The sequence below is a fragment of the Plutella xylostella genome, chromosome 15, assembly GCF_932276165.1.
Source record: "Plutella xylostella chromosome 15, ilPluXylo3.1, whole genome shotgun sequence".
Lineage (NCBI taxonomy): Eukaryota > Metazoa > Arthropoda > Insecta > Lepidoptera > Plutellidae > Plutella > Plutella xylostella.
In genome coordinates, this window is record NC_063995.1 from 3,038,222 (window position 1) to 3,066,139 (window position 27,918).

A 27,918-nucleotide genomic window follows, 5' to 3' on the forward strand; every position below is an offset into this window, starting at 1 on the left:
CTAGGGGTCAATAGTACCCAACGGTTGATATCAAATGTTTCCAGATTCCTCTAAAAAGGATACTGAAACTTTGCATCGTTACTCGCTCTGGCTGTGACCTCAAAACGGGTCATAACTATGTAGGTATATGTTTAAGCCAAGTTTCTAAGTATTAACTACTGATTATGTAATTCTAGACTTGCGTTTACCCCTAACAAACCATTACTAAAAGATAAGTAAAGATAATGAAGCTGTAACCCTCAGATACAAATTCTGTGTCGATATCAATCGTGGATGGAATGAGGTCCATAACGACACTCAATCATAAGGTTGTGATAGGACGATCGGCTGCCCCATTTGGCGGACCCCCGCGCATGCTCAGACCGGGCTAGGGGTAATATCATCAAGGTAATTCCTATGTAAAGGTGCCAGTATTATGTGAGAAACCGCGAGGGCAGCGTCGCCGGCTTTCCGGCCGACGTAAGAATGAACTCTTCAATACAAAAGACATTCTAAATATCAATCTAAATGTCCTTGCGTCAATTGTTGTTTAGTGTTTGTAGTAACCGTTGTTGTTAGTTAGTACTTTAGCTGGTAAGTGCAATCTGTTTTAATGATTCATGCATGAGCACGGTTTTGTTTTAAATGAGTGCCGCTCATTATGTTTTTATATATGCCGAGTGGCTCCGAGCTCCGGCGCTAAAGGGATAAGAGCTGGATTTAATTTTGTTGACTCCTTATGACTGATTACAAGCCAGCAGAGAAAAGGTCTGGTTAACTGCAATATAATGACACATTTAATATAGCGAAACACTTAGTATGCTGCAGATGCACAAACGAAGATAGTTACTGCCCGTAAGACTGGTCAGCTCTTGGTTTCTCTGATTAAATGAGATAACGAGAAAAGTTATCTTGATCCTAACCTAGGACCTATAGAATTTGTGTTGGACATGTCATATCTGCTGACGAACCGATAACTCTTGGAGTAGACGGCTGCTTCATTGGAGGTCACGAACAGCAGTGATGGCATAGGGTACATCCTCATAGTGTGATGACGACCTTCGGCAGAGGAACCTAACCGTAGGTGCTGGATGCGAAAGGCCGAATACACAACTTGCCATGGTTTTTGTGCTGTGAGGGTAGATGTGGGTGGAACTAATCACTGGGAAAAAATAATATATATGTCATCATCGCCATTAGCCTCTAAGTGTCCTTTGCTGAATAAAGATGCCAAAGGAGGCCTTAATCCCGTCTACCAGCTACCTATCTTTGTTCGAGAGGACAGGACGGTGTCCCACGCTACGGCTGTCTATTCACGTTCTTTATAAGATAATTCGTTTACCCATTGACTTATTTGCGTACCTTTGGTCATCTACGTAAAACATATGGGGCCTTACCACAAAAACTTAGACAGTATTTAACAGATGTTTAGTGCTGTCAAACGCATACAAAATCTGTGAAAATTCGTTTTAAACAGTTTTTTGTGGTACTTACCTAGTACAGATGAAATTTTATACAGCTAAAGCTACTACCCAATTAAAACCCAACCGACATTTATTTTCATAATTTCAGTCAGACCAAGTTTAATTCTGCGACAAAGCGTGCAGCATAAAATTACCGTTAATTTCAAAACTAACTACCTACCTAGTTAATTGTTTCCTCTGAACTCTTAAAATATTTTGCCTTCGCCATTTTCAGCTAGCACTAGTACGACCTGGCTGGTATCTAGGTACCTAATTTAATTGCAATAGGTCTGAGCAACTAAACTTCCTCAAGTGTTCACGGCTTTCATCCAATTCTAACTGAGGAAACCTATTTATGATGCTTTTTTGTATGCAATTTGCAAGCTCACGATGAATACTATAGCTCGCGTTTGCTCTCCCTCATTTTAAAAGCCACATTTGATGTAATTTCCAATTTAAATGTTCATTAAATTCAAGTAACTTTCAGCATATTAAGTAGTATCTACTATCTATCGATTTTACTATCTGATGTTATCCAGTCGGAAGTTATGGAATGTCTTAACATCGATTGGGGTCAGCTGACCTAAAATAGTCGAAGGAAAGACGCCTGACTGAACCTACCGATTTAAACTAAGTTCGCAAGTTTTATCTTGCTTTGCTTTGAAGTTGTAAACTTGCCTTTTCCTAGTCATTTACTTTCCGTATTAGGTCCTTTCAGATTTAAGTATCAGATATTATTAGAAATCATAATTTCGTCAATATAATAAAAAGATTGGTAGGACTTAAAGGAGTTCAGTTTTTCAATCCATAAGTAGTATAAAGACTACCAATATCCAGGAATCAATATGATAAAATATATTTATTTTTATATCTTGATTATATGTATATAGAGTATCAAACTCAATGCTGATATAACTACTAGGTACTCGTAGCATAATAAACTCTTACTACGTTCTGTATACCTGCCCATCTGCGTCACAGTAAAATTGGTTAAAGGGGTACAGTAACGGACTTGTAGTTGTTGTGAAGCATAACTTAAGACGCTCTTAACCGTTCTTAATACCCTAGTCGTAAAGAAATATAGGGGAACCCGGGGTAAGACGGGGTCGCTAAGGGAAAATTAAAAAAACAACAGGTATTTATAACCACAACGTTATCAATTATTTATGGCTCATTAGGAACTTAATGACGAACACTTTGGCATAAGTTTTGCCAAAATACGTAATCATTACAATTGACTTATTTTAAGAAATGTAAAAAATGGGAAATAAACCATCTTGCCCCATGTACGGGGTAAGATGGGGTAAGTATTCTATTTGGGGCACAAAACAGACAAACAACACTTCTTCTGTGATTTTATCGTCAACACCAGCACCTGCAGTGTGAGCCCAACGCCTGCACCTTTGAAATCCGACCCACTTTTCCTTAGATTTAAAGTAGGACTATTGATATCCTCAAGTAGAGATAGACACAGTCATCTTCGTTGTTATTCTTCTTCGTAGGCAGTATCTGCTTTGTCTTTTTAGCCTACTTCCCTGTAGACCTTTTAGAGCCCTTCTACAATGTCAAATATCGGGTTGGAGAAAAAAAAAACTTTACCAAGCTAGATCCGTACCCTATCTTGCCCCTCCAAAAATACCCCGTCTTGCCCCACGTTAAATTTTTTATAAAAATAATTCATAAAAAAAATATTTTCAATGTTAAAGTGATTTTGCACATATTTAAACAAAGCGTACCAAACCTTAAATAAAAAGACACAATTACCAAAAATGCCACTGTTTTACTTACTGTGTTGTGACGTTGTTTCTACCGGTCAAAAATAACATGGACACTACGCAAAAACAAACAATTGAGCTTACACAAAAAACGCATGCGCTCACACCTGCTGTCACTGGCGCACTAAAGGTCAATCATTTAAGCCTTTCTATTGGCTCATTACTCAGATTCCTAAGATGTATAGTTTTGCATATATGTTGGGGGTCCCGTCTTACCCCGTGACCCCATCTTACCCCGGGTTCCCCTACCGTCCCTCACGGACCGACTCGCTAAACTACCGATTACTGACGTCAGTCAGTGGTAAGTTATGGTGAAGGTGAATATGCTGATAAGACTTAACATAACTTCCTTCGTTCATAAAACCGTTTTTATGTTGAAGTTACGTGTTCAAAGATAAATGCTTTTGTTTCAGAGTACTTAGTTGTCACGAAACAATTTGTTTATTGGAAACCGGAAATCGTGCTAAAAATAGTGTAGGTAATAGGTTTGGTAACCTGCCATACTTACATACATTGATAGCAATATATGGGCCTTATTAACCTAAATCTTACCAAAGAGTTCCTAGAACTTCGGTACACGATAGCAGCCTCCGCGAGTGTCATTTCCGGTCCCGTATATGAAGAGGTATAGGCACATCAGTCCGTCCGGTGCACTCCAGTAAGCAGTAGACAACTGACGCTAGTCTGACTGGCCAATGCAATGCCTTCACCACGGTCCAGGTTTAACATTACCATGGTGACAAATCTTAGCCTGGCTCTTGTTTGTATCACCGATTCACGGTAGGGAGAAGAACGATATTCGCTATTCTAGCTACTAGCGGATATTTTATTTTTTGGAAGTATGTTTACGAGTATTTAGTAACTAGAAATTAAAACTCATGGAAACGCTTATTAAAATAAAGTTTTGTCCATCACAATGACTTGCGACGTACCCCAAAAGTATTTGCTTGAAAACAGCAAAAAAGGGCACAAAAGAAAGAGCTCTCGAGTTGAGCACTTGAGCAGATCCGTGCGTTGTCATGACAACGGGCTCGGTAAGCAATATGCTCGTTATCCAGATACTTGGCAGGTAACTGAGGAGGCAACCTCTCGTGTCTGTATCAACGATGGATCAAAGAGACAGAGGACACTTGAGAACTACACTCGCCTTCTGATCATTAATAAATTGGATCGGTTTCAATCATCAAGTATACATGATCTGGAGACATAAACAAGCTTCGTATCTTCTGTTCTGAATCCATCCATTAGAATTCTCTAACTAACGCATGGCTAGTTTCTAAATCGACACTACCAAGTCTACCAACCCTATATTTGCCTATCTGTATTTGCTATTAACCGTTACACGATAGCCCCAGCAGTCCACTATCTACCCACCGCTAACCATCATCTCCTCTTGACGTTCACAGTCACCAACCATTATACATTGACCTGCAGTTAGTACACCGCCGCAGAATGCCGGACTGGTCATGGCTACTGCTGGCCGCGCTGCTCGGGGCTCTAGCAGCGCTGGTCGTGCCGCTGGCGCTGCTGGCGCACTACTTGCACCCGTACGAGAAGAGGAAGCGAGAGGAGTACCCGGCCGTCCCTGTCACTCTGCCCGCGGTGAGTTATTGGGATACTTTTTTACGAGACCTTAGATCAAGACTGTGTAATTAGTATCAGCGTTGTACATAATAATATCTCAGTATCTCTAACTACCTCTATACAAAACGAGATAGGAATACAATAAATAAGTAGGTAAGTACATACGTATACGTATACGCAGAGAGAAGAAAATTGCTGATCGATCAATTCGGAAAGGTGATAAAAATATACTGTCGCGTTAATAGGAATCGATTACCCCCTAGATTGCTTGTAAAGTTGTATCATTTCCTGATGCCCCTTGTAATGGATCCACCATTAAAAGGGGCGTCAATAAATGATACAGATTACCGGATATATTGTTCTTCCGTGACGGTGCGATAAATAATGACTACTCATTAATTATCCTTCTTAGATCTGACTGTAAGAAGTATTAGATATGAAAGTCTCTACTCTCTATTAAATTTATAGTCAGTTGGTAGGTTTTCATTTTGGATAACCAGAATTCGCGGGACGACCTCTATCACTGCTTTGAAGACGCTTTTGTGCAGAGTGAAATTGCATTTTTAAACTGCAGATATTGCATTCATAAAAATATAAAACATTCTTCATTCTCCTTTGTGTCATTGTTATGCGAATGCAAGAGAGATTCTGTATGCAGCAATCCAACCAACCGTCCCCTTTGTCACGCTGGGAAGAGACATGAAAATTCATGTCGCTAGCTGTTCCTGAATTTTTGTTTTCTCTTAGTAGAAGACTTGTATCTCTACCTCAATTTAGTAGGTAAGTATATTCCTCATTTTGCAAAACAGTCATTTCCAATTTGTGGGTCGCAAGGCGCTACCCGGGGTTCTCCCGTGGGGAATGCGGGTAAAAGGAAAAGATATAAGAAAGTATCTCTACCTAAGGCAACATTGCACAGTATACATCGCAGGGATAATAAAACATCACATGTGAATAACATGATTCGGAAGGCACTACTATTAAAAGCACTGTCCAATTCTCTGTTCCTACGAAATTCAACGTGAGTTTGTCGAATTATTCAAGCTGAAAAATGGTCAGATATTCAAATAATAGAGCCTATTCTAAGCTCTACACTTCTGTTAATAAATAATTCACTCAAGTTGATAGTGATTTGGTGACTGGTTTTATTGATTATACGTAGGGATATACTTACGTGACCTTATTAACTTATCGAGTTATCAGATAAGTGAATAAAGCTAAAGTTGTGACGAAGGAGCGAAAACCATCGGATAGACTTATGAACTTTATAATTGACTTAGTTTTCCTGATTATTTTGCTCAATATCATGTTAGTTCGTGCGGCAGCGGAAGCGCTACTAGAGCCTTATCCTGGAAATAAAAATGAAGTAAAATTTACTATCTACAATATTATTTTATGTTACTTTCCCTCTCTATGTGATGACACCGTGGGACACCATGTATCCTACTAACTATAGTGATCATTAGATTTGGGGACTTCAAATATCCCTTTCGCTTCCCTATAGCGTACCCGCAAACCAAAAGTATTTGTCCAGGACACACTATAGCTTTTAAAAAAAATATCTGCATCGTAATCCTAAGTTTCTTATAAATGTAGTACCTACATTAGTCAATTTCCTAAGATCGCTTGGGAAATCCTCGTCACTTCTGAATACCGTACCGACTACGCTCCCCGCGGTGTAGGTCTGTGGGACGCACTTTCAATCTAACTTAATAACAAGTTGAAAGGGTCCCGCCGGAGCCAGCCGCGTAATTACTTGTTGACCCCGCTCTGAGTAAACACGCTGTATAACGTACGAATAAACATGTACAGCATGTCAACAAGTTTATTGGAATAGCGCTGCTTGAGGAAAGGCATTCGTGACGTCAGCAACGTATGTGTGGATTGAGTAGAATGAATTGTCTGATACTTAGTGTATGTTTGCGGCAACTATGATTGGATTGTAAAACAAAATACTTGGTGGAATTTTATTAATGAAAAACCCCATGGTACCTAGGTCAATTTCCTGACACCTATTGACAAAGGGCGCCGCCGCCGGTACACTTCACAGGGTCTGAACGCAATCATAAAATCCATTACCTATCCCGCTCCCACTTATCACCCCATCTCTCTCTCACAGGACATCCTCAACGAGTTAACTAAAGGCGCCGGCTGCACACCAGAGGGCGCATTAAACGCCATGCTGCAGTTCATCTTCCAGCAGAGCACGGCGGATACGCGCTGGCTGCGCCGGCGCATGGCGACCGAGCTGGCCGAACTGCTCGCCAAGACCTCGTCCGGGAAGATCTTTGAGAGTTTGACGGTATCTTTAATGAAAATATACTAGGTACCATGGAAATAGAAAAAAAGACGGAAGGAATCTAGCTAACTAAAAAATAAGGCACAGCAATGACGGCGACATACTGTGTGGGTGCGTAGGTGTGACGAGATTGGCGCGAGTCGGCGGACTGACTTACTTTGAGTGTGAATGTGTGTGTGGCGGGCTCGTCGTAACAATGAAACTGACTTACTTTGAGTGCCTCAGTGTTTAGTTAGCGAGATTCCTTCCGTTTTTTCTACTTCCATGCTAGGTACCTACCAACTTAGCGTCATTGGCGCATACTCGTATCCTCTTAATCTATATCTATCGAACCCTCAATGCCTACCTATGTATTAACGTTAACGGAGGACGCTCCACAACTTTAACCATCCCCATCCACTCCTCCACAGCTGCGCTCACTAGAAGTGGGCTCCGAGTTCCCCAGCATCACGAACCTGCGCGTAGTCACAGGGGAGTTGGAAGAGGACAACGCGAGGCTACGGTCCTTGGACCTGAAGTTCGACCTGGCGTATGACGGCAACTTCAGGATCGATGTGGATGCGGTGATGCTGCTGGGGAAGATAGCGAATATTTCTATTACTGGTGAGTGGAGATTGCTATGAATTTGTTGATATGGAATGTGAGACTGAGTAAGTTAAATGTGATCGTGTGTGATTGTGAGTTTTGTCTACTAGTTAATTTAGTCAGGTTTAGGTTTAAGTGTTATATGATGTATAAATAAACTTCTTCAAATCATGTACTCTAAATTTCGAATCTGCGACACACACTCTCTTGCCATCGACTTGCATCCATTTTGTTCAAGCCTATTCTATGCTCTTTATTAACTCAATACTTCAATTTCAATCATTTACTGATAAATTTAAAAAATTACATTACTCGTTTATTGCTTCTTTAAGTTTTATAGATGTTCAATACATTAAATTAGGAACTTCATGGACCCTGTCGGGCACAGCAACCTATATATGTACAAATAATGCAACTTATGCAACCCATCTATCCTACTTCAGTGGAGAGTCTAAGCGGCAACGTCCGTGTCATGTTCCGCCGTCTCCCCTACACGCACTGGGTTCTAGCGTTCCAGACGCCGCTACGGCTTCATCTTAGTTCTTACTCTTTATATACCTCTCTCTATTTCCCCAGTGGAGACTCTAAGCGGCAACGTCCGCGTGATGTTCCGCCGTCTCCCCTACACGCACTGGGCGCTCACCTTCCTGCTTTTCTTCTGAAAAATACAGCAACTCCAGGACTCCCTGTCTAAACCAACCCACCTCTACTCTTCCCCAGTGGAGAGTCTAAGCGGCAACGTCCGAGTCATGTTCCGCCGTCTCCCCTACACGCACTGGGCGCTTGCGTTCGAGACGCCGCCGCGGCTGCAGCTGCAGGTCCGAGGCAGGTTCCAGGGCCGGCAGCTCAAGCCGCGCCTCGCCGCGCTGGTCGCCGCGCACATACGCCGCGCCGTCGCGCAGCGCCACACGCTGCCGCATTACAAGATACGGTAGGTGGCTGATGCTGTTTTGTTTTGTTCAGCTTTGATGTTTGGTTCATTTAGGTAGTCATACGCGGGTGATGTACTCGTATATGGGGCCAACTGTACCTTGTATACCCATTTCATTTAGTTTACGGCGCTTCCTGGCCCTGTAGCACAGCGCGCTATTAAGACGTGACAAGAGTTCTCCCTCGCGCTCGCTCTTGAGGCTGCGCAATGTGAGTGAGCGCGATGCAAAACTCTTGTCACGTCTTAAATGCGCCTACTAGCCATTCTGTTAATTGGAGATATAAACCGCCTGAACGGATTTTAATGTATTTGGTATGGAGTTAGCGGGCATCCTGAATACATTACTTTTTCCCGAAATTCCCACGGGAAATCTATTTAAGCTAGCGGGAACAGCTAGTATGATCTATAGGATCCTACGTCCGGCCGATTGAGGCAGTAGTTATCGAGACGAGACTAGTAATCGAGACATTCAGTAGTAGTAGAGACATTCAGTAGTAGTCGAGACGCCGCGCCTGCAGCTGCAGGTCCGAGGCAGGTTCCAGGGCCGGCAGCTCAAGCCGCGCCTCGCCGCGCTGGTCGCCGCGCACATACGCCGCGCCGTCGCGCAGCGGCACACGCTGCCGCATTATAAGATACGGTATGTGGCTGATGCTGTTTTGTTAATTTTGTCTTTTACGTTGGCTGTTAATTTAAGCTTTGATATTACATTTGGTCCATATCGTCATCATAATCCACAGAAAGAGCCACGCCGGTTGATGTATAGGTATCAACTGTATACCTTGTGTACCTAAGAATTTCATTTCGTTTACGGCGCTCCCTGTACACTCAGCTACTGACGCTGTTCTGTCTGACCAATCCTTTCATCACTATGGCAAAGCCTATATTCCAGCTCTAGTATTAGTCACCGACACACTATAAGAGAAGGCCACAACGTCACAAAGCTCCTTTCTAGGCCTACAGTAGTTGTCGAGAGGAGAGTAGTAGTCGAGACATTGAGTAGTAGTCGAGACATTGAGTAGTAGTCGAGACATTGAGTAGTAGTCGAGACGCCGGATTTACGGTACGCCGGACAACGGATTTTAACGGTATGGAGTTATAGCGGGCATCCTGCATACATAGGCAACTTTTTCCCGAAATTCCCACGGGAAATCTTTTTAAGCTCGCGGGAACAGCTAGTATGATCTATATGATCCTACGTGCTTTGATATTTGGTTCATTAAGGTAACTAGTCATACGCCGGATGATGTATATAGGTATCAATTGTACCTTGTACACCCATTTCATTTCGTTTACGGCGCTTCCTGGAGTGTCCGCGACTGACACTGATCTGACTGACCAATCCTTTCGCCGTTGCGACAAACCCTATATTCCAGCTCTAGTTATTTGTCACCGACACACTATAAGAGAAGGCCACAACGTCACTGAGGCATGAACATTGAGTCAGTAGTTGTTGAGACGAGAGTAGTAGTCGAGACATGGAGTAGTAGTCGAGCCGCCGCCGCGGCTGCAGCTGCAGGTCCGCGGCAGGTTCCAGGGCCGGCAGCTCAAGCCGCGCCTCGCCGCGCTGGTCGCCGCGCACATACGCCGCGCCGTCGTCGCTGCCGCATTACAAGATACGGTACGTGACTAATGTGACTGATGGTGTTTTGTTTTGCGTTGTAATTCCTGGTTATTGGAGCTTTGACATAAACAAATACGGTACGTGACTGATGCTGTTTTGTTTTGCATTGTAACTTCTGTTGATTGGAACTTTGATGTAAAAATTTGGTCCATATAATCATTGTCATTATTATGGATCTACGAAGAGCTACCCCGAGTTACCTAGGCATCAGATGCACTGTACTGTAAGTACCTACGTAAGGTGCTCCTTAGGCAATCAGCGACTGACGGTAATCTAGCTAAACAAGTGACCAATCCTGTCAGCACTTTGAAAAACCCTATATTCCAGCTCTAGTGTTTGTCACTGACACTTTATGAATAGGAAGAACCATCAATCATTAGCCAATAATTGTCCACTACGTTACAACGCTCTGTCCTCGGCCTTCAAACTACAACTACCGACTATGTACCTTCACCCAATCACCACTGCCTCTACACTAACCAACCCCTCTCCAACCACCCACAGCTACAAGCCCTTCTTCCCGAAGTCCGAGCCGGGCAGCACGGACGCGGACGACGGGCCGGCGCCTCAAGGGCGACTCACCGTGCGCCTAATAGAGGTCACGAGGCTACAGGTTGGAGCGCCTCACGGGACTGTGAGGGCGGCGCTGGCTGTGGACTCTCATGGATGGGTATGTGCTTAGCTGTCATAAAAATTGAGGCTTAGGAAAGGGATTGTATCTCAGCTATATCGTCGGTGGCGCCATTTACTAAGATGAAGTTGTTATATGCCAGTACACATAGAGCCATGGTAGTGATAGGTCGGCTCACGGTGCGGCTGATAGAGGTGACGAGGCTGTAGGTGAGCGCGCCGCTCGGGGCTGTGAGGGCGGCGCTGGCTGTCGACTCACATGGATGGGTATGTACCTGTCCTATATTCTCCATGGTAGATACAAACCCTTCTTCCCGAAGTCCGAGCCGGGCAGCACGGACGCGGACGACGGGCCGGCGCCTCAAGGGCGGCTCACCGTGCGGCTGATTGAAGTGACGAGGCTTCAAGTTGGAGCCCCGCACGGGACTGTGCGGGCGGCGCTGGCTGTGGATTCACATGGATGGGTATGTGACTATGTGCTTACTAACTAATAACTATACGAATAAAGGTATAAATGTGTCGATAGTAGTAGCACCGTCTGCTATCTATGTATGTACCTAGATGAGGTTGCTAGTTGGTAGTAACTACACCATTAGACGTGGAGCTCTGGTAGGCTGGCTCACCGTGCGCCTGATAGAGGTCACGAGGCTGCAGGTTGGAGCGCCGCACGGGACTGTGAGGGCCGCGCTGGCTGTGGAATCACATGGATGGGTAAGTGCTTAGTAACACATACCCATGTGGTTAATAACTATGAGACAAATGTCAAAATGTTTCGATAGTGGCACCATCTGCCATCACCTCACGGTGATTCTCATTGATTTGATTATGTTGCCTTGCCATCTGTAATATATGTTTTCAAGTGAAGTTCTATGTTGGTAATCCACCTGATAAAATAAATTTTCTACTCTAATCTTCTGATAGTCTTCGCATCAATAAAACCCTTACACACCATCAGGAATCGCCAGGTCCTTAGGCCTGGTGTAGTGTGCGGCAAAATTATCTTTCACTACTGGATGTTATGCAGATGTAGACCTCTCCCTACCACATTGATAGTGCCTAATTAAAACTTAATCCCTCCCACCCCTCAGGTATCCCTCCGGCGCGGCGTGCTAGTCCTAGACGTGACCATGCCGCCGGTCGCCGGGTCGTTAGGCCTGGTGTGCTGCCAGGCGGTGGGCGGCGTGCTGGTGGACACCGTGGTGCCGATGTCCCCCGCCTACAGGGCCGACCTGAGGAGAGGGGACCAGGTGCTGGCCGTGGACCATAAGACTGTTACGCATGTTGCTCAGGTGGGTTGGCTGTCTGTAGTTATGGTTTTTTTATTATCAGGATGTATGGGTCACTACAATCTCTTCGCAGTTAAATTAGATTTATTGGTATACTATTCTATTTTACACAAACCATTTAGTTAGTTAGACATTCTAGTACGAGTACCGAGTTACTTAGGTATAGAGGGTTTACATTGCCTGGCAATACATATAGAAGAAATTTAATTCTGAGAGTTTATGTCGCGGGGGCCTAGACACGTGACGATACCGCCGGTCACCGGGTCGTTATTAGTAGGACAATCGTGTACGAGTACCTACTTAGGTATAGAGGGTTTACATTGCCTAGCAATACATATAGAAGAAATTGAGATCTGAAAGTTAGTATGTCGCGAGGGCCTAGAAGTGACCATGCCGCCAGTCGCCGGGTCGTTAGGCCTGGTGTGCTGCCAGGCGGTGGGCGGCGTGCTGGTGGACACCGTGGTGCCGATGTCGCCCGCCTACAGGGCCGACCTGAGGAGAGGGGACCAGGTGCTGGCCGTGGACCATAAGACTGTCACGCATGTTGCTCAGGTGGGTTGGATGTCTGTAGTTTTGGTTTTTAAATTATCAGGGTGTACGAGTCACTACAATCTCTTCGCAGTTAAATTTGATTGATAGGTATAGGTATAAATAGATACTATTTTACACAAAACACTTAGTAAATAGGACAATCGAGTACGAGTACCTACTTAGGTATAGAGGGTTTACATTGCCTGTCATTACATAATAGAAGAAATTGAGTTCTCAAAGTTAATGGCAAGGTCTAGACGTGACCATGCCGCCGGTCGCCGGGTCGCTAGGCCTGGTGTGCTGCCAGGCGGTGGGCGGCGTGCTGGTGGACACCGTGGTGCCGATGTCCCCCGCCTACAGGGCCGACCTGAGGAGAGGGGACCAGGTTTTGGCCGTGGACCATAAGACTGTCACTCATGTTGCGCAGGTGGGTAATGAATTAATGAAATGATCGAATTGAATGAATGAGTTAAATTAATGTATGGAATTGTTTAATAATAGCGTTTCGATACTTTGGTTAGGAGAAAAGAGGGTTTCGTAAGTGGAACGTCTGTGACTGTATTTGGTTCTGTAGCTGTAACATTGGCATGAGGTCTATTCCTACTTGATAAAAATACTAAGTTTCTTGGAGCTGTTATGAAATTGGTACGATTAATGTAGTTACGAGATAAAGTTGCGATTAGCGCAGCAGAGCTCTGAAACTTCGTTTTACCTCTTTATTCAGAGCAATATTTAAGTATTTACTCGAGATTCAAGTAGCCTTATCGCCGATAGTAGTAAGTATACTCTGTCCATTATATTATTGGTTTTTTGACATTCGTAATCTGGCGGTGGTCGGCGGTAGTCGGCCCTGACTGCTATGCCGAAGGTCCCGGGTTCGATTCCCGGCTGGGGCCGATATTTGTTTAAAGACAAATTTTTGTACTCGGGTCTTGGGTGTTGATATTTATATTTAATATGTATCTATCTATGTATTTGTGTATATATGTCGCAGGCAAGTGGTTTAATCTACTGTTTGATTGAACCACTAGCCCGTTCATTGGATGGCGCTGTTCAGTTGTATGACTAGGCCGAACGTTGATTGTACAAGCGTCACAAAACGTCCAACTAGTTAGCTGACTTAAAATCAGTCAGGTGGTGAATAAAACAAATATGGCGTCTAACAGCTAACAGCTGACACAAAAAGCACCTATATTGTTAGTTTTTTGCAAATAAATTAGCTTTAAAGTGCGTTATTTGTGTTAAAATAGTGTGACAACATGGATTTACCTATTATTACGCAGCGGGTGGATAGTTTCAAAGAAAAAAAGTGGCGAAACTGGATAATTATGAACAACAATATGAAGGTACGTTTATTGTTATTGTTTAGTTAATTTGTGAGATAAGAGCTTTGTAACATAGTCTTTTTGTTGACTCTTGTCTGGTGATGTTCACCCTAACCAGACATTACAAAGTTGCTATACTATATCCCATTCAACGACTTCGCTGAATGATGTTCAGTCAAGACGTCGAACGTTACAATCAACGACTTGACGAGTTGTCCTTCAGTCATACAACTGAATAGCGCCATCCAATGAACGGCCTAGTGGTTCAATCAAACAGGAGATTAAACCAGTTGCCTGCGACATATATATCAGCTGTCCGATACCCATAACACAGGCTCTGCCTAGCTTGGGGTCGGATGGCCGTGTGTGAGATGTCCCCACATATTTATTATTTATTTTTATTTATAAGGAAACGTCAAAAATGCAATAACATAGTGGAAGCTCCATAGTAACCTCTTATTGGTGAAACCACTAGTTAACAGCAACCCTATTTCGGCAGGTGGGAAAGCTACTCCGAGCGATCGAGCGCCGCGCCGTGACCGTCCGCGTGCGGCGCGGCGGCGCCACCACACAGCCCCGAAGAGAAGAGGTGGTCGAGCCCAAGAAGCTGCGGTCCAACTTCTCGTTCCGGAGGGTCAGCGAGGTGATGGAGGGTGTGAGATTGCAAGGGATGCGCGCTGCCGGGTCTAAGGGAAGCCTGCAGGTAACTAATTATTAAATACTTAGGTGTAGTGTGGGACGCCCTTCGGCTAAATGGGGTGACGACTTGCGAATGGTGGCTGGTTATGATTGGATGCGGAAAGCTAAAGATCGCATCCAATGGCGTGCTTTGGGAGAGGCCTACGTCCAGCAGTGGACTGCTATAGGCTGATGATGATGATAGGTGTAGTTATGCCAGCCGTGGTGAGAAGAGGTGGTGGAGCCCAAGAAGCTGCGGTCCAACTTCTCGTTCCGGAGGGTCAGCGAGGTGATGGAGGGCGTGCGGCTGCAGGGGATAAGGGCTGCCGGGTCTAAGGGAAGCCTGCAGGTAAATAATTATGAATTATTAAATACTTAGGGGTAATTATACCAGCCGTGGAAGGAAGAGGTCCTTGAGCCCAAGAAGCTGCGGTCCAACTTCTCGTTCCGGAGAGTCAGCGAGGTGATGGAGGGCGTGCGCCTGCAGGGCATGCGCGCTGCGGGGTCTAAGGGAAGCCTGCATGTAAATAATTATTAATTACTTAGGTATTACTACGCCAGCCGTGGTGGAAGGAGGTGGTCGAGGGGATGCGAGCTGTCGGGTCTAAAGGAAGCCTACAGGTAATGAATTATAAAATACTTAGGTGTAACTATACCAGCCGTGGTGGGAAGAGGTCATTGAGCCCAAGAAGCTGCGGTCCAACTTCTCGTTCCGGAGGGTCAGCGAGGTGATGGAGGGCGTGCGGCTGCAGGGGATGAGGGCTGCGGGGTCTAAGGGAAGCCTACAGGTAACTAATTATCTCTTAAAATATTGGAAAAAAATAAATAAAAATATCACAACACAAATTATAGATACACAGATATTTCCTAGTTTAGAGCAGTATTTCACCTACCTTTAGCATTAAGATTTGACCTATTTTTAAAATACTACCTATAGTTTTCTGAATAAATATTATTCTATTCTATTATACAGCTTATACAATTAATGCTAGAACAATAAGCTATGGATGCTAATCTCTATGTCGTAGGTTATTAAAACAATTGGCATTTTAGCCATTGGTTATTTAGTAACTACCTATTTAAATTACGTACCTATTTATCAGCCAACAAAGTGCCTACGTATATATGATATTAAAATATTTCATTTTATTCCAGGAATCCGACTCCTCCCCTTCAAGATCCGTCGAGCCGCAGCCGGATGCAGACCAAGCCAAACCCAAAACCGAAACCATCCGCCCCGCGAACAAACCAGAACCGGGACCAGGGAACTTTGGCCTCCGGAAACGAAGGTGCTCTGTCGAAAACAAGTCATCCGACAGCTCAGCTGGCAGCACACCGCCCGCTTCAGGAGAAAACACACCGCTGAAACAAGCCAATAAGAATAAACATGACATACCCATCATAAGGACAGACTCATCAGAATGTCGCATGTCTTCAGAGTCTGTTCTAGATGAAGACCAAGAAGTTTTTGAAACTGGCGGTCCCAGGCAGAGCGAACATGTAGAGATATGCCAAATGTTCTGGACTAAATCGGTCCCGCTCAAACCTATAATACCCTTTGACGAAGAAACGGAGTTTAAGCTAAATGAAAACCACAAATATTTGAACATAAACGTCTGGGCGACAGTACCGGGGGAAAAGGAAGAGGTGTTGTTGGGCTACCTGAATATTCCACTCACTGTACTGCTGAATGCGTGTCAAGATTCCACTGTGCCGCATCATACGAAGCGGTACCAGTTTTTACCGCCTGAGGTTGATATCAAGTTTAGGTAAGTTTCTAAACCTCAAATAAGTATACTACTTACCTCATCATCATCATCATCATCAGCCTTATATCGCCCACTGTTGGGTATAGGCCTCCTTTATTGTACGCCAATTCTACCTGCATGTATTGTTATTAACATGCGACTCGAAGCTGGTATAGAGACAGTATTAATATGGCGCCCACAATAAGACCGATATAGAGTGGAATAGCATGACACCGTCTGTGATTTTCATACTATTTTTTTATCCACACTGGTAAATCAATAACTACCTTATGAGCTATGCTCTCTATGTATTCAAATACTTACAAGCCAACGAAACTATTCACTCCAAAAAAGTACCAGGCAATCATGACTTACAAACAGCTTTCCCTCCGCAGCAAGAGTCACAAGCTAGCCTCACACCCGGGCTTCGAGCCGTGCCTCTGTTTCGGCGACGCACTAGTGTGGTGCGAGTGGGAGGGCGCCACCGGCGCGCGCGCCGCCCCCAAGACGCCGCCGCCGCCCAAGTTCACGCAGAAAGCCACCACGGCGCATGACTTTGTCAGGACGCACTTCCATCGGTCGACGCATTGCGATTTTTGTAATAAGAAGGTGAGATTCAGGCACCTTAGCCACATAGCCGCTGTATGTAATCACATAGACCATTTTATATGTTACTTTCATTTCTGAGTAAAAGCGTCTTCTGTGCATTGAATGAGCTATAATTTGTAAAATATAGCATGAGCCCTGTGATTTGACGTTTGATTGACATTTATTTATGCCAGGTAAACGTAGTTGGTTTTCCCTAGAAAACTAACAAAATGACAAATAAAATATATGGATTTGAGTCACAGGGCTCATGCTATACTTTACAAATTATATGTATATGTTGTTCCTTTTTATTATCAACTTTGATGAGGATCCAGTCCGTTACGTTCCGAAATTAAACACGCTATAGCTTTTCACAATGTTGCGAAGTCGTTAAACTAACTTAAAATGTATATCTTCAGTAAATCTGACTCGTTGTTTGTCCAGATCTGGCTGAAAGACGCGATGCAGTGCCGCAACTGCGGGCTCTGCTGCCACAAGAAGTGCGTCACCAAGTGCCAGGAGACCTCGCCCTGCGTGCCCAAGGACGGAGGTGAGGACACTCTTACTCCTCGTTCGCACTATGTCACCTGTCGATTTTTTTATCGGGAGCATTTTATTAAAACGACTTAAAAAAGATCTATTTTTTTATGTATGTTCACCGATTTTATAAATTCTTTTTTTTATGTATTCGGTTGAGCACCCTGCTGGTCCGATTTTTTTTCAGAATTTTATATGTAGGTAAATCGGTGTCGGTTTAGTGTGAACAGCTTTCTATAAAAATGTTCTGCCACTACGACACACGAGAAATAATCCTCCCGACAGAAGACATAGTGGGAACCAGCACTTATTTTGTTTTCATTATATTGTCTGTGTTTTTGGTATAAGACGCGCGGATAAAGAAACAATGTGAAAATGGCTGCCGATACCTACATATTATGTATGGGAGTATTGGAAGCAAGGGGTATTGACAGGCTACGAACAGGGAGAGATAGTAGAGTCTGTCCGACATTTTCATATTGTTTCTTTATCTGCATCCGTTATAGCCAATGATAGTTAATAATATCAAACGATGACGATGATTTAGTTAATATATAACTAACAAAGCTCTCTTTCCAAAAAAATAAACCTTAAAAGCATAAACAAACGAAATGCCAGAAGTGCCAAAATTTACGTACGACTTTATGATGCAGAGGAAATGAAACAGATGTAGAGTTATATTTACATACATTTTGTTTGTAAACACTGAAATTGTGTTTCCTGTAAAGACACAGTTTCCCTCCAACACGACCGGTGTGATTGCCAAATGTTTCTATGTCATTGTCATAAACGCGTCGCTAATGTTCTTAGTCTTTTGAATTTTCCCGATGTAGGTATATAAATATGTCGTTAAAAACAGTTAGATAAAGATTAAGCAAAATTAGTTCAAGGCTAAATAAAATTTAATGATTTCCTATACAAGTATACATAATTAAGTATGTCGTACATAGAAAGTAACCCCCTTATTCATAGAGAAGTTACAAAACGTTTTAACTAATAAACTGTTTTGTCCCTCTCCGACAAAGAACAATTTGTTCTTTGACAGAGAGGGACAAAACAGTTTATTAGTTAAAAAGTATTGTAACTTTTCTATGAATAAGGGGGTATGTGTTTGATACTTTGAGATATTGACTGAATATCTCATAGTGCTGAAATCTGCAGGCAATAATTCGCATAATTTAAAGAAAAACTGAATTACAGAAGTAGGTACATAGGTACTTATGGAAAATCCTGTCAAACACGCGGTAAATCACAATCTGTTTATTTGCTCTACTTCGCATACGCGCGTGGACTTGCGCGGATGCCAAAATATTTAAAACACAAAGAATTACGTTTCGCTTCAAAACAACAAGTTTATGTCTTGTGTCTGTTTGATCCTCGTTTATTTTCCGGGCTGAATTTATTCTCAATTTGGTGAAAACGCGAAACGGTCGCCAACCTCCTTTTGTGCACATTTTAGTTTTAAATCCTTGCGCTAACGGAACTCTTCTCGTTCGGGGAGGTCACGACTTTTCTTTGTTTTTACTCCAGTATGTTGGCCGTGAAACCATTTTTTATGTCTGCATAATTTACAATAGGTACCATTGGGTATATACATTATTGTAAAACACAAAATTTTATAAGTAAAGTTCGAAAATAAGCACACTGACTGCCTTATCGCTAAAAATCTCTTCCAGGCAACCTTTGGGTACTTACATGAAATGATCTTATACAAATAGCACTTAGTTGAGTTATTAAATACCCAACTAAGTACTTAATTAAGTAAGCAAGGCAAGCATGCTATCTCGACCTAACTCTCGTCAAGTTCACACCACATGAGCATCGCACAATACGCAAGTAAGAGGTATTTCCCAAGTGCGACTCATAAAATCAAAATGTGATATTACGGCAGCGCGAGCATTCTAGCCGCGAACATTGCGTGATGGTTGCACAGCCACGCGGAAACATAATGAATGCTCCACTTTACTAAACAGCTAATTGCATTCGAACGTGTCGCATGGTATCGTACCGAAACCGGTATTTAGAGTCCCACTTTGGCTATTTTTAGCAATTATAATTTGGTTGATAGCGGCCCGATTCAGTTTTTTTACTAGGTTGAGGTTTTATGATCGTCTAATGTTGTGGAAATGACGCTCGGCCACCGCAAATTTGCGGATGATGATTGAGTTTATGTAAGGAGTACTTTTGGAAGTAAGCCAAAAGGGGGTCACAAACTCATAGTTACAACTTAACTGAACAACATTTTTGTTCCTGTGCCATACCTTACATCAAGTAGACCATGAAACTGCGCAATGTGTACAAATACCAAAGAGCACTCTTATTTTCATTAGCTTAGGTTTTTTTATCAGAGTGGTCATCTTCAGATATCAGACATATTTAATATGTATAAGTAATGTTGATTCTACAGATCTGTCAGGACCCTCGTCTCCTCCAGAGCTGATCACGACGGACTGTGACTCCATCATCGACCCCGATTCCGAAGATGAGGCAGAAAGGAAAGACTCACTCGACGTCCACGAAGAAGGTCAGTTAACTACCGAACAGCTATTGGAACTCTTTTGAAACTCTTATGCATAAATCTCTTTTTATAAATTGCCAAATCTGTAATAACTTATAAGTGGCCAGTATCTTGTGTGGAAAAAGAAAAATATGTATAACGTTACGTACGAATGAGTTGCATTCGCTCAGAATGAGGTCGTCTTCGTTTTCGTTCACAAGATGATGGCCATGACTCTGTTCCAGCTAGCTTCATTTGTTATTCACTTCTTGTTTGAGAAAAGTTTTTATCAACTTTGAATACAATGGCATATTAGTTCTATTCAAATAATACATACCTAGTACGCAAAAGTGTATCGACGCAATTTTTTGTCTTAATATAAAGTAAGCTTGAAATATTTCTTTGTTCGCACGTTTATATTAAGTTTTATTTGTTTTGTTTGTGTACAGACGAATTATTCGAGTGCTGATCGTATGGAGACGCTTTCATATCCTCTGGACACATACACGAGACCCGTAGGTTTTAATAATTTTCCTAATAAGATAAAATATAAGTAAATGTACCAAAAACTATACCTATAAACTATACCTATATACCTATTTTCCTTCCAAACTGTTATCTAGTAGTTAGTGTGTTGGTAGTTACATATGTTTTTTCTCTGCACTTGTAGAGTGCTTTTCTGCTATCGCTTGTTTTACCTTCTCCTTTTTATATTTTGTAATCACAAGGCTTTAAATCAGCTCTTCCAGTATGTTTTATTTAGTTTTAAAACATTAACAAATAAATATAACAAATGTTATCGCAATCAAATGCTCTAATTAACAGTACTATAAAAAGTAACAAACAAATTTCAAAACACGATAAATAAACTTACATCTTGTTGCTCACTTCTGAGAGACAATACTTACTCCATATCATTTGTAATTATATTTTTGCGCTTGTATTTGTAATGTAGGTAAAGGAATTAATTAATTATCATTAAAAGAAATAGTTCAGTCCGTCCCTGATATATTAAATTAATGATCCGTGTGTCAAATTTGCTAATTGCATGGTAGCAGTTTAGCTCTATGCCTCTACATTTAATTAACTATGTTAACTTTATTTTGATTAAACTAAGTAGCAAATACTGGACATGGGTCCGATATTTTCTCTAAGTGAGCGATGACATCTATCAATTGCTTTTAGCCATCGCGAAACAGTTTTACATTAATTTCACCATCACTTTGAAATCGCTGCCTTGCCCCATACCGACCACCACCACCAGTAGCCTAATCATGGTACTATAGTGCGCTTGTTTCATCATCAACTTGATGTCTCGATAACTTTAATTAAAAAAATTCAAAAACCGACTTCAAAAAACCACTAAAATGTAAGAAATAATTTAAGGTTTACAAAAATTCTACTCGTATGAGACAGTACAAATATACCTAAGCAGGAACTGTTCTTTTTTGATGTTGGTGCGGTGACAAAGTAATCTGAAGAAATATGGCACCAACTTCAAAAAAGAACAGTTCCTGCTTAGGTATATTTGTACTGTCTCATACGAGTAGAATTTTTGTAAACCTTAAATTATTTCTTACATTTTAGTGGTTTTTTGAAGTCGGTTTTTGAATTTTTTTAATTATTATTTTATTTAATAGTTTTTAGTTTATTTGTAATAATTTTCAATCAAAAGTAAGGTGCAAATGATACCAAAATGTCCTACTAATCAATACGAATCATTCAAGCCTAAACACGAAGTAGTTGCTATATACCGTTGAGGAGTTCCCCTGACTGCCTTCCGTTTCCATCATCAGATCAGCTCAAGGTCACCATCATATTTTTTTGTTATAAGAACTATATTTACGTTCTTAATTTCATTAGAATCGGTTAATATGTGCCCAAAATTGAAATTCATACCCTGTTTTTACCCCTTTACCCACCCTTGGGGGTGAGATAAAATTCTGAAAAAAAAATGGGACCACCTGGAAGCTCAACCCAATACAACAAAAAAAGAATTTTCAAAATCGGTTCATAAACGGCGGAGTAATCGGTGAACATACATAAAAAAAAATATAAAAAAAAAAAAAAAAAAGATCCCGACGAATTGAGAACCTCCTCCTTTTTTTGAAGTCGGTTAAAAACACAATCGATCGCAATATCTTAGTTTTATCGTAGGGTAAAAGTACTAGTAACTGGCAGTTTAAGCGACTAGCAACACAAAAAAATATATTAAAAATAAAGTATTGGCCTGATTTAAGCACTGGTAGGCTTGAATTACTGGCAATAAGATGACGAACAATTATAGGCATAAATGGTAAAAATATATGATTAATATTCGATTTTAATGAAGTTTATATCCACTACCCCCAAAAAACCTAATAACTGGCAGTAAAAATTAGTAACTGTCACATGATGTTTCAGTAACTGGCACCTTTTAAAAAATCATGCAATTATGTCAATAAGTACTCTAAAATCAATAATGTATTTGATATTAGGTAATGTATATAGTATAGGTCCAGGTTCTGTACCAGTAAGACTCAAAATCACCGTTGTAATGGTCGACTTCTACGACAAAATGACAGTACAAGTATGCGACGAATCGTGGGTCCATATGAATGCAACAAATCGAGATACTGATAGATATTTATAATATAGATTAATTATTAATTGCAATGAAACAACCGACCGTATAATTCGACTTGGCGCTTTATTACTGAAAACCATAGAGTTTGACCATAGACTATAAAGGTCTTACCAAAGAGTATAGAGGGCACGATGCAACGTGCCAGTGCTACGTCTACACAGAGTACACGACATACACATCACTCCTCCACACTAATTTAGAAACATGTTAACAAAGAATTATATGACAATAAAACTACATTTAAAAATAAGACTTATGCTAAAACTTATAACTAACATTCTTATTTCTGGGCCGTAAACACATACGAGGTGGCGATGTAGGTGTTAACGGCCGATCAGTCTGAAGTGGAGGTGTTAACGGCGGATCAGGATGATCTGAGGTGTTCGGATCCAAAATCCCTCGCTCACAACACTCCACAAGCCCCTCCTCCTCCACTATTTGTTCCACGGGCGGGTCGGCTGGGACCGCGCTCGGCACAAGAGCCTCGGTGTGCACTGTTGGAGATGGTAAGGCCAACGGCATGGAAACTGATTGATACTCGGCGGATCTATTAGCAATGACCGAGCTCCCTGGCGATGATGAAGGTTGACTTACATCTAAGTCACAGCTAGCTACACTCTTAAATAGCTGGTCTATATGTCTTACACATACTTCATTATAATCTATTATATACACACTGTACATTCTATTACCTAAAATTTCTTTAACAATTCCCTTTTTCCAAACCCCTTTTCTCGAACTGTACCAACGTACCCAAACTACATCACCTTCATTAAATTTCCTCTTTGAAACAGGATGTTTATTTACACATGACTTGTCCTCATTGGGTAAAATTATCAAGTTCTTCAAGGACTATAAGAAAGCCTTTGATTCCATTTAGACCTGGGCAGTTCTGGAATTCCCTCGTTGTAACATGCATAGCGGCCTTAATGCAGCAACAGTATATTATGTCTACCTTGGACAGTCTATTCGACTAGGCAGAAGGAACTTCGAAAACGAAGCTGTAAGGTGCATAAAACAAAATATGTGTTACTGGATTGGACTGCATAAGGGAAGATTTGACAAATTTTCACATAAATGCCTGAAGGCAAAGGTCTTCAGTCAATGCGTCTTACTGGTGATGACGTATGGATCATAGACGTAGACACTGAAGGTTGGACTGGTCCACCGATTCAAAATCGATCAGCGGGCGTTCTTTGAAGGACCATATCAGAAATAAGGTAATCCGTAAGGGAACTTGAGTAACCGATATAGCTCTTAAATTCTGTATGCTCAAGTGGCATTAGGCAGGCCATAGCTGCCGAAGAACCGATGACCAGTGGGGCAAACGCGCTCTAGAGTGGAGACCACGAACAGACAAGGGTAGCGGCGGATACCTTCGGGCCAGCTGGACCAACGACCTTATAAAGCTGACCGGTAGTGGCTGGATGGGAAAGGTCGAGAACAGAGTGCAGTGTCACTGCTGGTGAGAGGTCCAGCAGTGGACAATTACAGACTACTGTATATTGCCTTGATTTTAGTCATTTTTCTGAAAAGAAACATGAAAGAAATGTTTACCGCACCAGTAAGTGCCAGTTATTGGTGCGTAAAAAAATGTATGCAGATTAGTAACTGGCAGCCCCGTGCCAGTTATTGAAACAAAGCTGCCTAGACACTGGGGGTTTTTACAGTGCACTTTAAATCGTATTTTCTGTCGATAGAAGGTATAAAATAGCTTAAAATCACAAAACCCAAAATATTAGTAACTGGCAGGGGGGTGCCAGTTACTAAGTGAAGATATAAATTACATTTCAGTAACTAGCACCCTCAAAAATAACTCGAAAGCAACTAAAATTACAGTGAATCGGGCTATTATGATATTGTTTAGACCTTCCCCTACTTCCTTGTCATTGTCACACTATCAAAAACGTATTTATTTTCGCGAAAACATGCCATAAAAATTTTGGTGTCTCCTTAAGAAAAACTTAACGCACGTGCATTTTTTTGGCGATCTTCGCCGCTTTGACTGAGATAATTTCCAGCGCCGGAAAATACCCACCTAGCGGCGTAAAATTAAACTATAATATCAATGAATAATTGGAGATTGCTGTAAACCCATCAAAGATGGTCTTACTATATCCAAAAGCTTAATATATTTAGTTTTATAGTCAAGGTGCCAGTTACTGACACATGCCAGTTATACCACGATTTACCCTACCTAATGAGATTAAAACGAGCAAACTCTTGACCAATGAATAGGTGTAGTGACCCCTGACAATCCCCAACTTCGCCTTAGCGGTGAAGAGATCTACGCCACACTTTTGACCTAATTAATAAACTTTACGTTACGTTTACGTTTGTTAAGATTGGTTTTATTTCGGAGCCTCAAGTGTGGAATAGTTACCTCTCTTCACTACTAACGCGACTGTACGTCCATCATCTAACTCTCCCAAACCCTCAGGTGGCAGCGCGATGAGTGCGCTAGTGGCGGGGCTGCGGCGCGCCGGGTCCGCGCACTCGCTGTCGGCGCCGCGGGGCAACGCCGCCTCGCGCTCGCTGCCGCCGTCGCCCAGCCACACGCCCAGGTTAGTGGCATCAGTGGCATGACCCACCAGCAGGGCAATGAAAAATTTACAACCCTACGCCAACAAGGGCAATGAAAAGCTATATATATAACCTGCGCCAAGTAGGATAAAGCAAGGTTCTCACATGACATGGGGGCGGCTTGAAACCAGAGTCACCTCCATGTTAGTGCCTGAAGATGCTTGTCACACGCTTCTTAGTAGTCTAGTACAGGAGAAGCTAGTAAGTATATTGGCAAGCTAGCTAAGATGAGTGCGCTAGTGGCGGGGCTGCGGCGCGCCGGCTCCGCGCACTTGCTGTCGGCGCCGCGGGGCAACGCCGCCTCGCGCTCGCTGCCGCCGTCGCCCAGCCACACGCCCAGGTTTGTGGTGCAACTGTTGTAGTATAGTATACCTATGTAGTAGATTAGTGCAAGAAGAAACGTAGAAGCTAAACATACAGGCTAAGCAAGTCCCCTGAGTCCGCTAGGTGGTGAGATGAATGTGATAGGGACAGGACTCCGTCGCACTCACTGTTGGCCTCCGGGGCAACTTCACCTTGAAAGGGATTAATATAGTGCATATTAGAGATACCAGTAGTAGCCCAGTGAGTCGTAAAGGAGGACGGGGGACCACAACAAGGAGCAGCGATTATATCTGGGAACACTGATAGCAACGTACATTCACAAGTTCTTTCAATCCAAATATGCCTTGGAAGAGTCATATATCTTTGAATTAGCTTGATGATAATGATAATTAGATACATTTCAGTAACTATCTCTTAATTAACCTCACTTCTAGCTCACAAAATACCAATCCACCCCACAGGAAGCAATCCCTGGACACGCTGGTGAATCCATTTTCAAACAGCGGCGCGGTGTGGCTGGGCGGCGGCGGCGCGGCGGCGCTGCTGGAGCCGGCGCTGCGCAGCGCGCTGCCGCCCGACGCGCTGCTGGCCGCCGCCCGCGACGCGGCGCCCGAGCTGGCCGCCCGGCTCGACCCGCCGCTTATACATCAGATGGTGAGTTGGAGACTGTATTTTTGGTCTTAGCGTGTCGGAGGTAAATTTTGGACTGGAGTTGGTGCATGGTGAAAGAATTAGGCAGTCGGGCCATGGCCATGGTTCGCCAGATATACTTACCTAAACATTATAAAATACCAGCAGAAATGTCAGTCGTGGTGGCTCCTATCGTGGTGCACCCCAGGAGCTCCAGAAATCATTGACAGGCATACTCACTTGTACAGTTTTGGTTCTTCAATCTTCTCGTTGTTCGTGCTTTGGCAGAGGCCTAGGTCCAGCAGTGGACCGTTATGGGCAGCAGAAGAAGAAGTCTTCTCTTCTACATAAACTTATCTACCTCAGCCCTCACTGACACATTGTCTCCCCCATAGCTATCAGCGGTGCGCGAGGAGCTGTCCTCGTGCGACGGCGGCGCGGGGGGCGGGGGGGACGGTGACGCCCGCGCCTGCGCGCTGACAGCCCTCATGCTGCACTGCTGCGCCGCGGCCCAGCTGGCGCAGTCCACCGACCCGGCGCCTGTTAGCTCTAAGGAATAAATGTTTTGACTGCTATGGGTGTGTTTTATTTATTAGTAGCATGTAATAGGTACGGTACGTGTTGGTTGATCGTTTACTAACAATTTGCACTTGACTTTTGTGTCGAGGGTCCTCGGGTTTAATCCGCCTACCAAAGGTACTTTGAAGACTCTACAGCGTTTGAGAAGACCCACATAAAGCATATATTTAGGTGTGTTTACAAAGCATAATATGATAACTAAATGTATGTACCTAAGTAAGTGTGCGTAGTAGATAATAAAAAATATTTTGTATTCAAACCACTTTTTCAAAACAAACAAATTAATTTGAGTCGCTACTAGAATTAGATCAAATCAGAGATATATGTATTTCATTGCGTAAAACTAGATAACAAACTTTCCAAAACATTAGGGAGGTAAACAACTTGCGTTGCGTTGTTGGTACAAAGATAAACCTAAATATACTACACACAACAAATAACAACATAAATTACTTATTCACTAGGCGCTGTTATAATTAATCTCTGCTAAAGACTTCTGTTATGGCATTGAAATTGAAACTTAAAGACTGTTTCACCGACTAGTAGATCTATCAAAATCAAAACATTTATTGCATTGGAATTAGGTTTGTTTTTGTTTGTTTCTGATGTTTTATTTGATGAAACGCTCTCTAAAATGCTCTTACGATATGGTACGATGAAAATTATTTTATCTAAACAAAGAAAATTCTCAAATTCCGGTGACAATGATTTTGTCAAAAAAACTATGAGTAGTAATGATGCTCAAGTACGTAGGTACTCCTTCTTATCTAGTCTAGTCTAGGTCCTCGAGATAATGTAAATTATACCTTATCGCTTCGCTAAATGACTCACATTTGATTAAATCGTATTGGAAATGATGGAATAGTGCACTGAACTGCGTCGAAAGTCCGTACAGAGAGCTGGCGAATGTCCAAATTTTCCTGAAATAGCACAAAGGAGCGACCTCAAGTTTGGTGACGGAGAAAAATAAACTTCTGCGAAATGTCAGTGGTCGTTTCAGTGCGGAAAATTTTGTGCGTCATTTAGATGCGTGCGCGCAGGATCTGTCATTATTTCCGCACTTTTTGCGCTGAACTTTTAAGTGGTCGGTACTTCATAGTTAGGTAGGTACTCTAATAG

At 42.5% G+C, this 27,918-nt stretch overlaps 1 protein-coding gene across 2 annotated transcripts; it reads left to right on the forward strand.

The window, feature by feature from the left end:
• Positions 1-212: 212 nt before the first annotated feature.
• Positions 213-26,795, forward strand: LOC105398604 (PDZ domain-containing protein 8). 2 transcript variants are annotated; one of them, XM_048626009.1, is made up of 17 exons: positions 213-573; positions 4,652-4,819; positions 6,921-7,103; positions 7,511-7,703; positions 8,406-8,503; positions 9,141-9,253; positions 11,166-11,331; positions 11,956-12,156; positions 14,509-14,598; positions 15,362-15,475; positions 15,843-16,456; positions 16,831-17,044; positions 17,468-17,573; positions 19,968-20,084; positions 25,124-25,247; positions 26,052-26,244; positions 26,616-26,795. In XM_048626009.1, the coding sequence occupies exons 2-17, from the start codon at positions 4,670-4,672 to the stop codon at positions 26,778-26,780; spliced, it is 2,841 nt and encodes a 946-aa protein (XP_048481966.1). In that variant the 5' UTR covers positions 213-573; positions 4,652-4,669; the 3' UTR covers positions 26,781-26,795. The 2 variants fall into 2 exon arrangements, with proteins under 2 accessions (XP_048481966.1, XP_048481967.1); XM_048626010.1 differs by lacking the exons at positions 26,052-26,244; positions 26,616-26,795 and adding an exon at positions 20,507-20,572 and having other exon boundaries at positions 215-573.
• The last annotated feature ends 1,123 nt before the right edge of the window (positions 26,796-27,918 follow it).

Excerpts from the sequence above, each read along its gene's own strand:
- LOC105398604 (XM_048626009.1), top strand. The coding sequence starts at position 4,670 with ATGCCGGACTGGTCATGGCTACTGCTGGCCGCGCTGCTCGGGGCTCTA. Across the intron at positions 14,599-15,361 it reads CACAGCCCCGAAGAGAAGAG|GTCATTGAGCCCAAGAAGCT; the intron begins GTGGTCGAGCCC and ends TGGTGGGAAGAG. Across the intron at positions 25,248-26,051 it reads TCGCCCAGCCACACGCCCAG|GAAGCAATCCCTGGACACGC; the intron begins GTTAGTGGCATC and ends TCCACCCCACAG.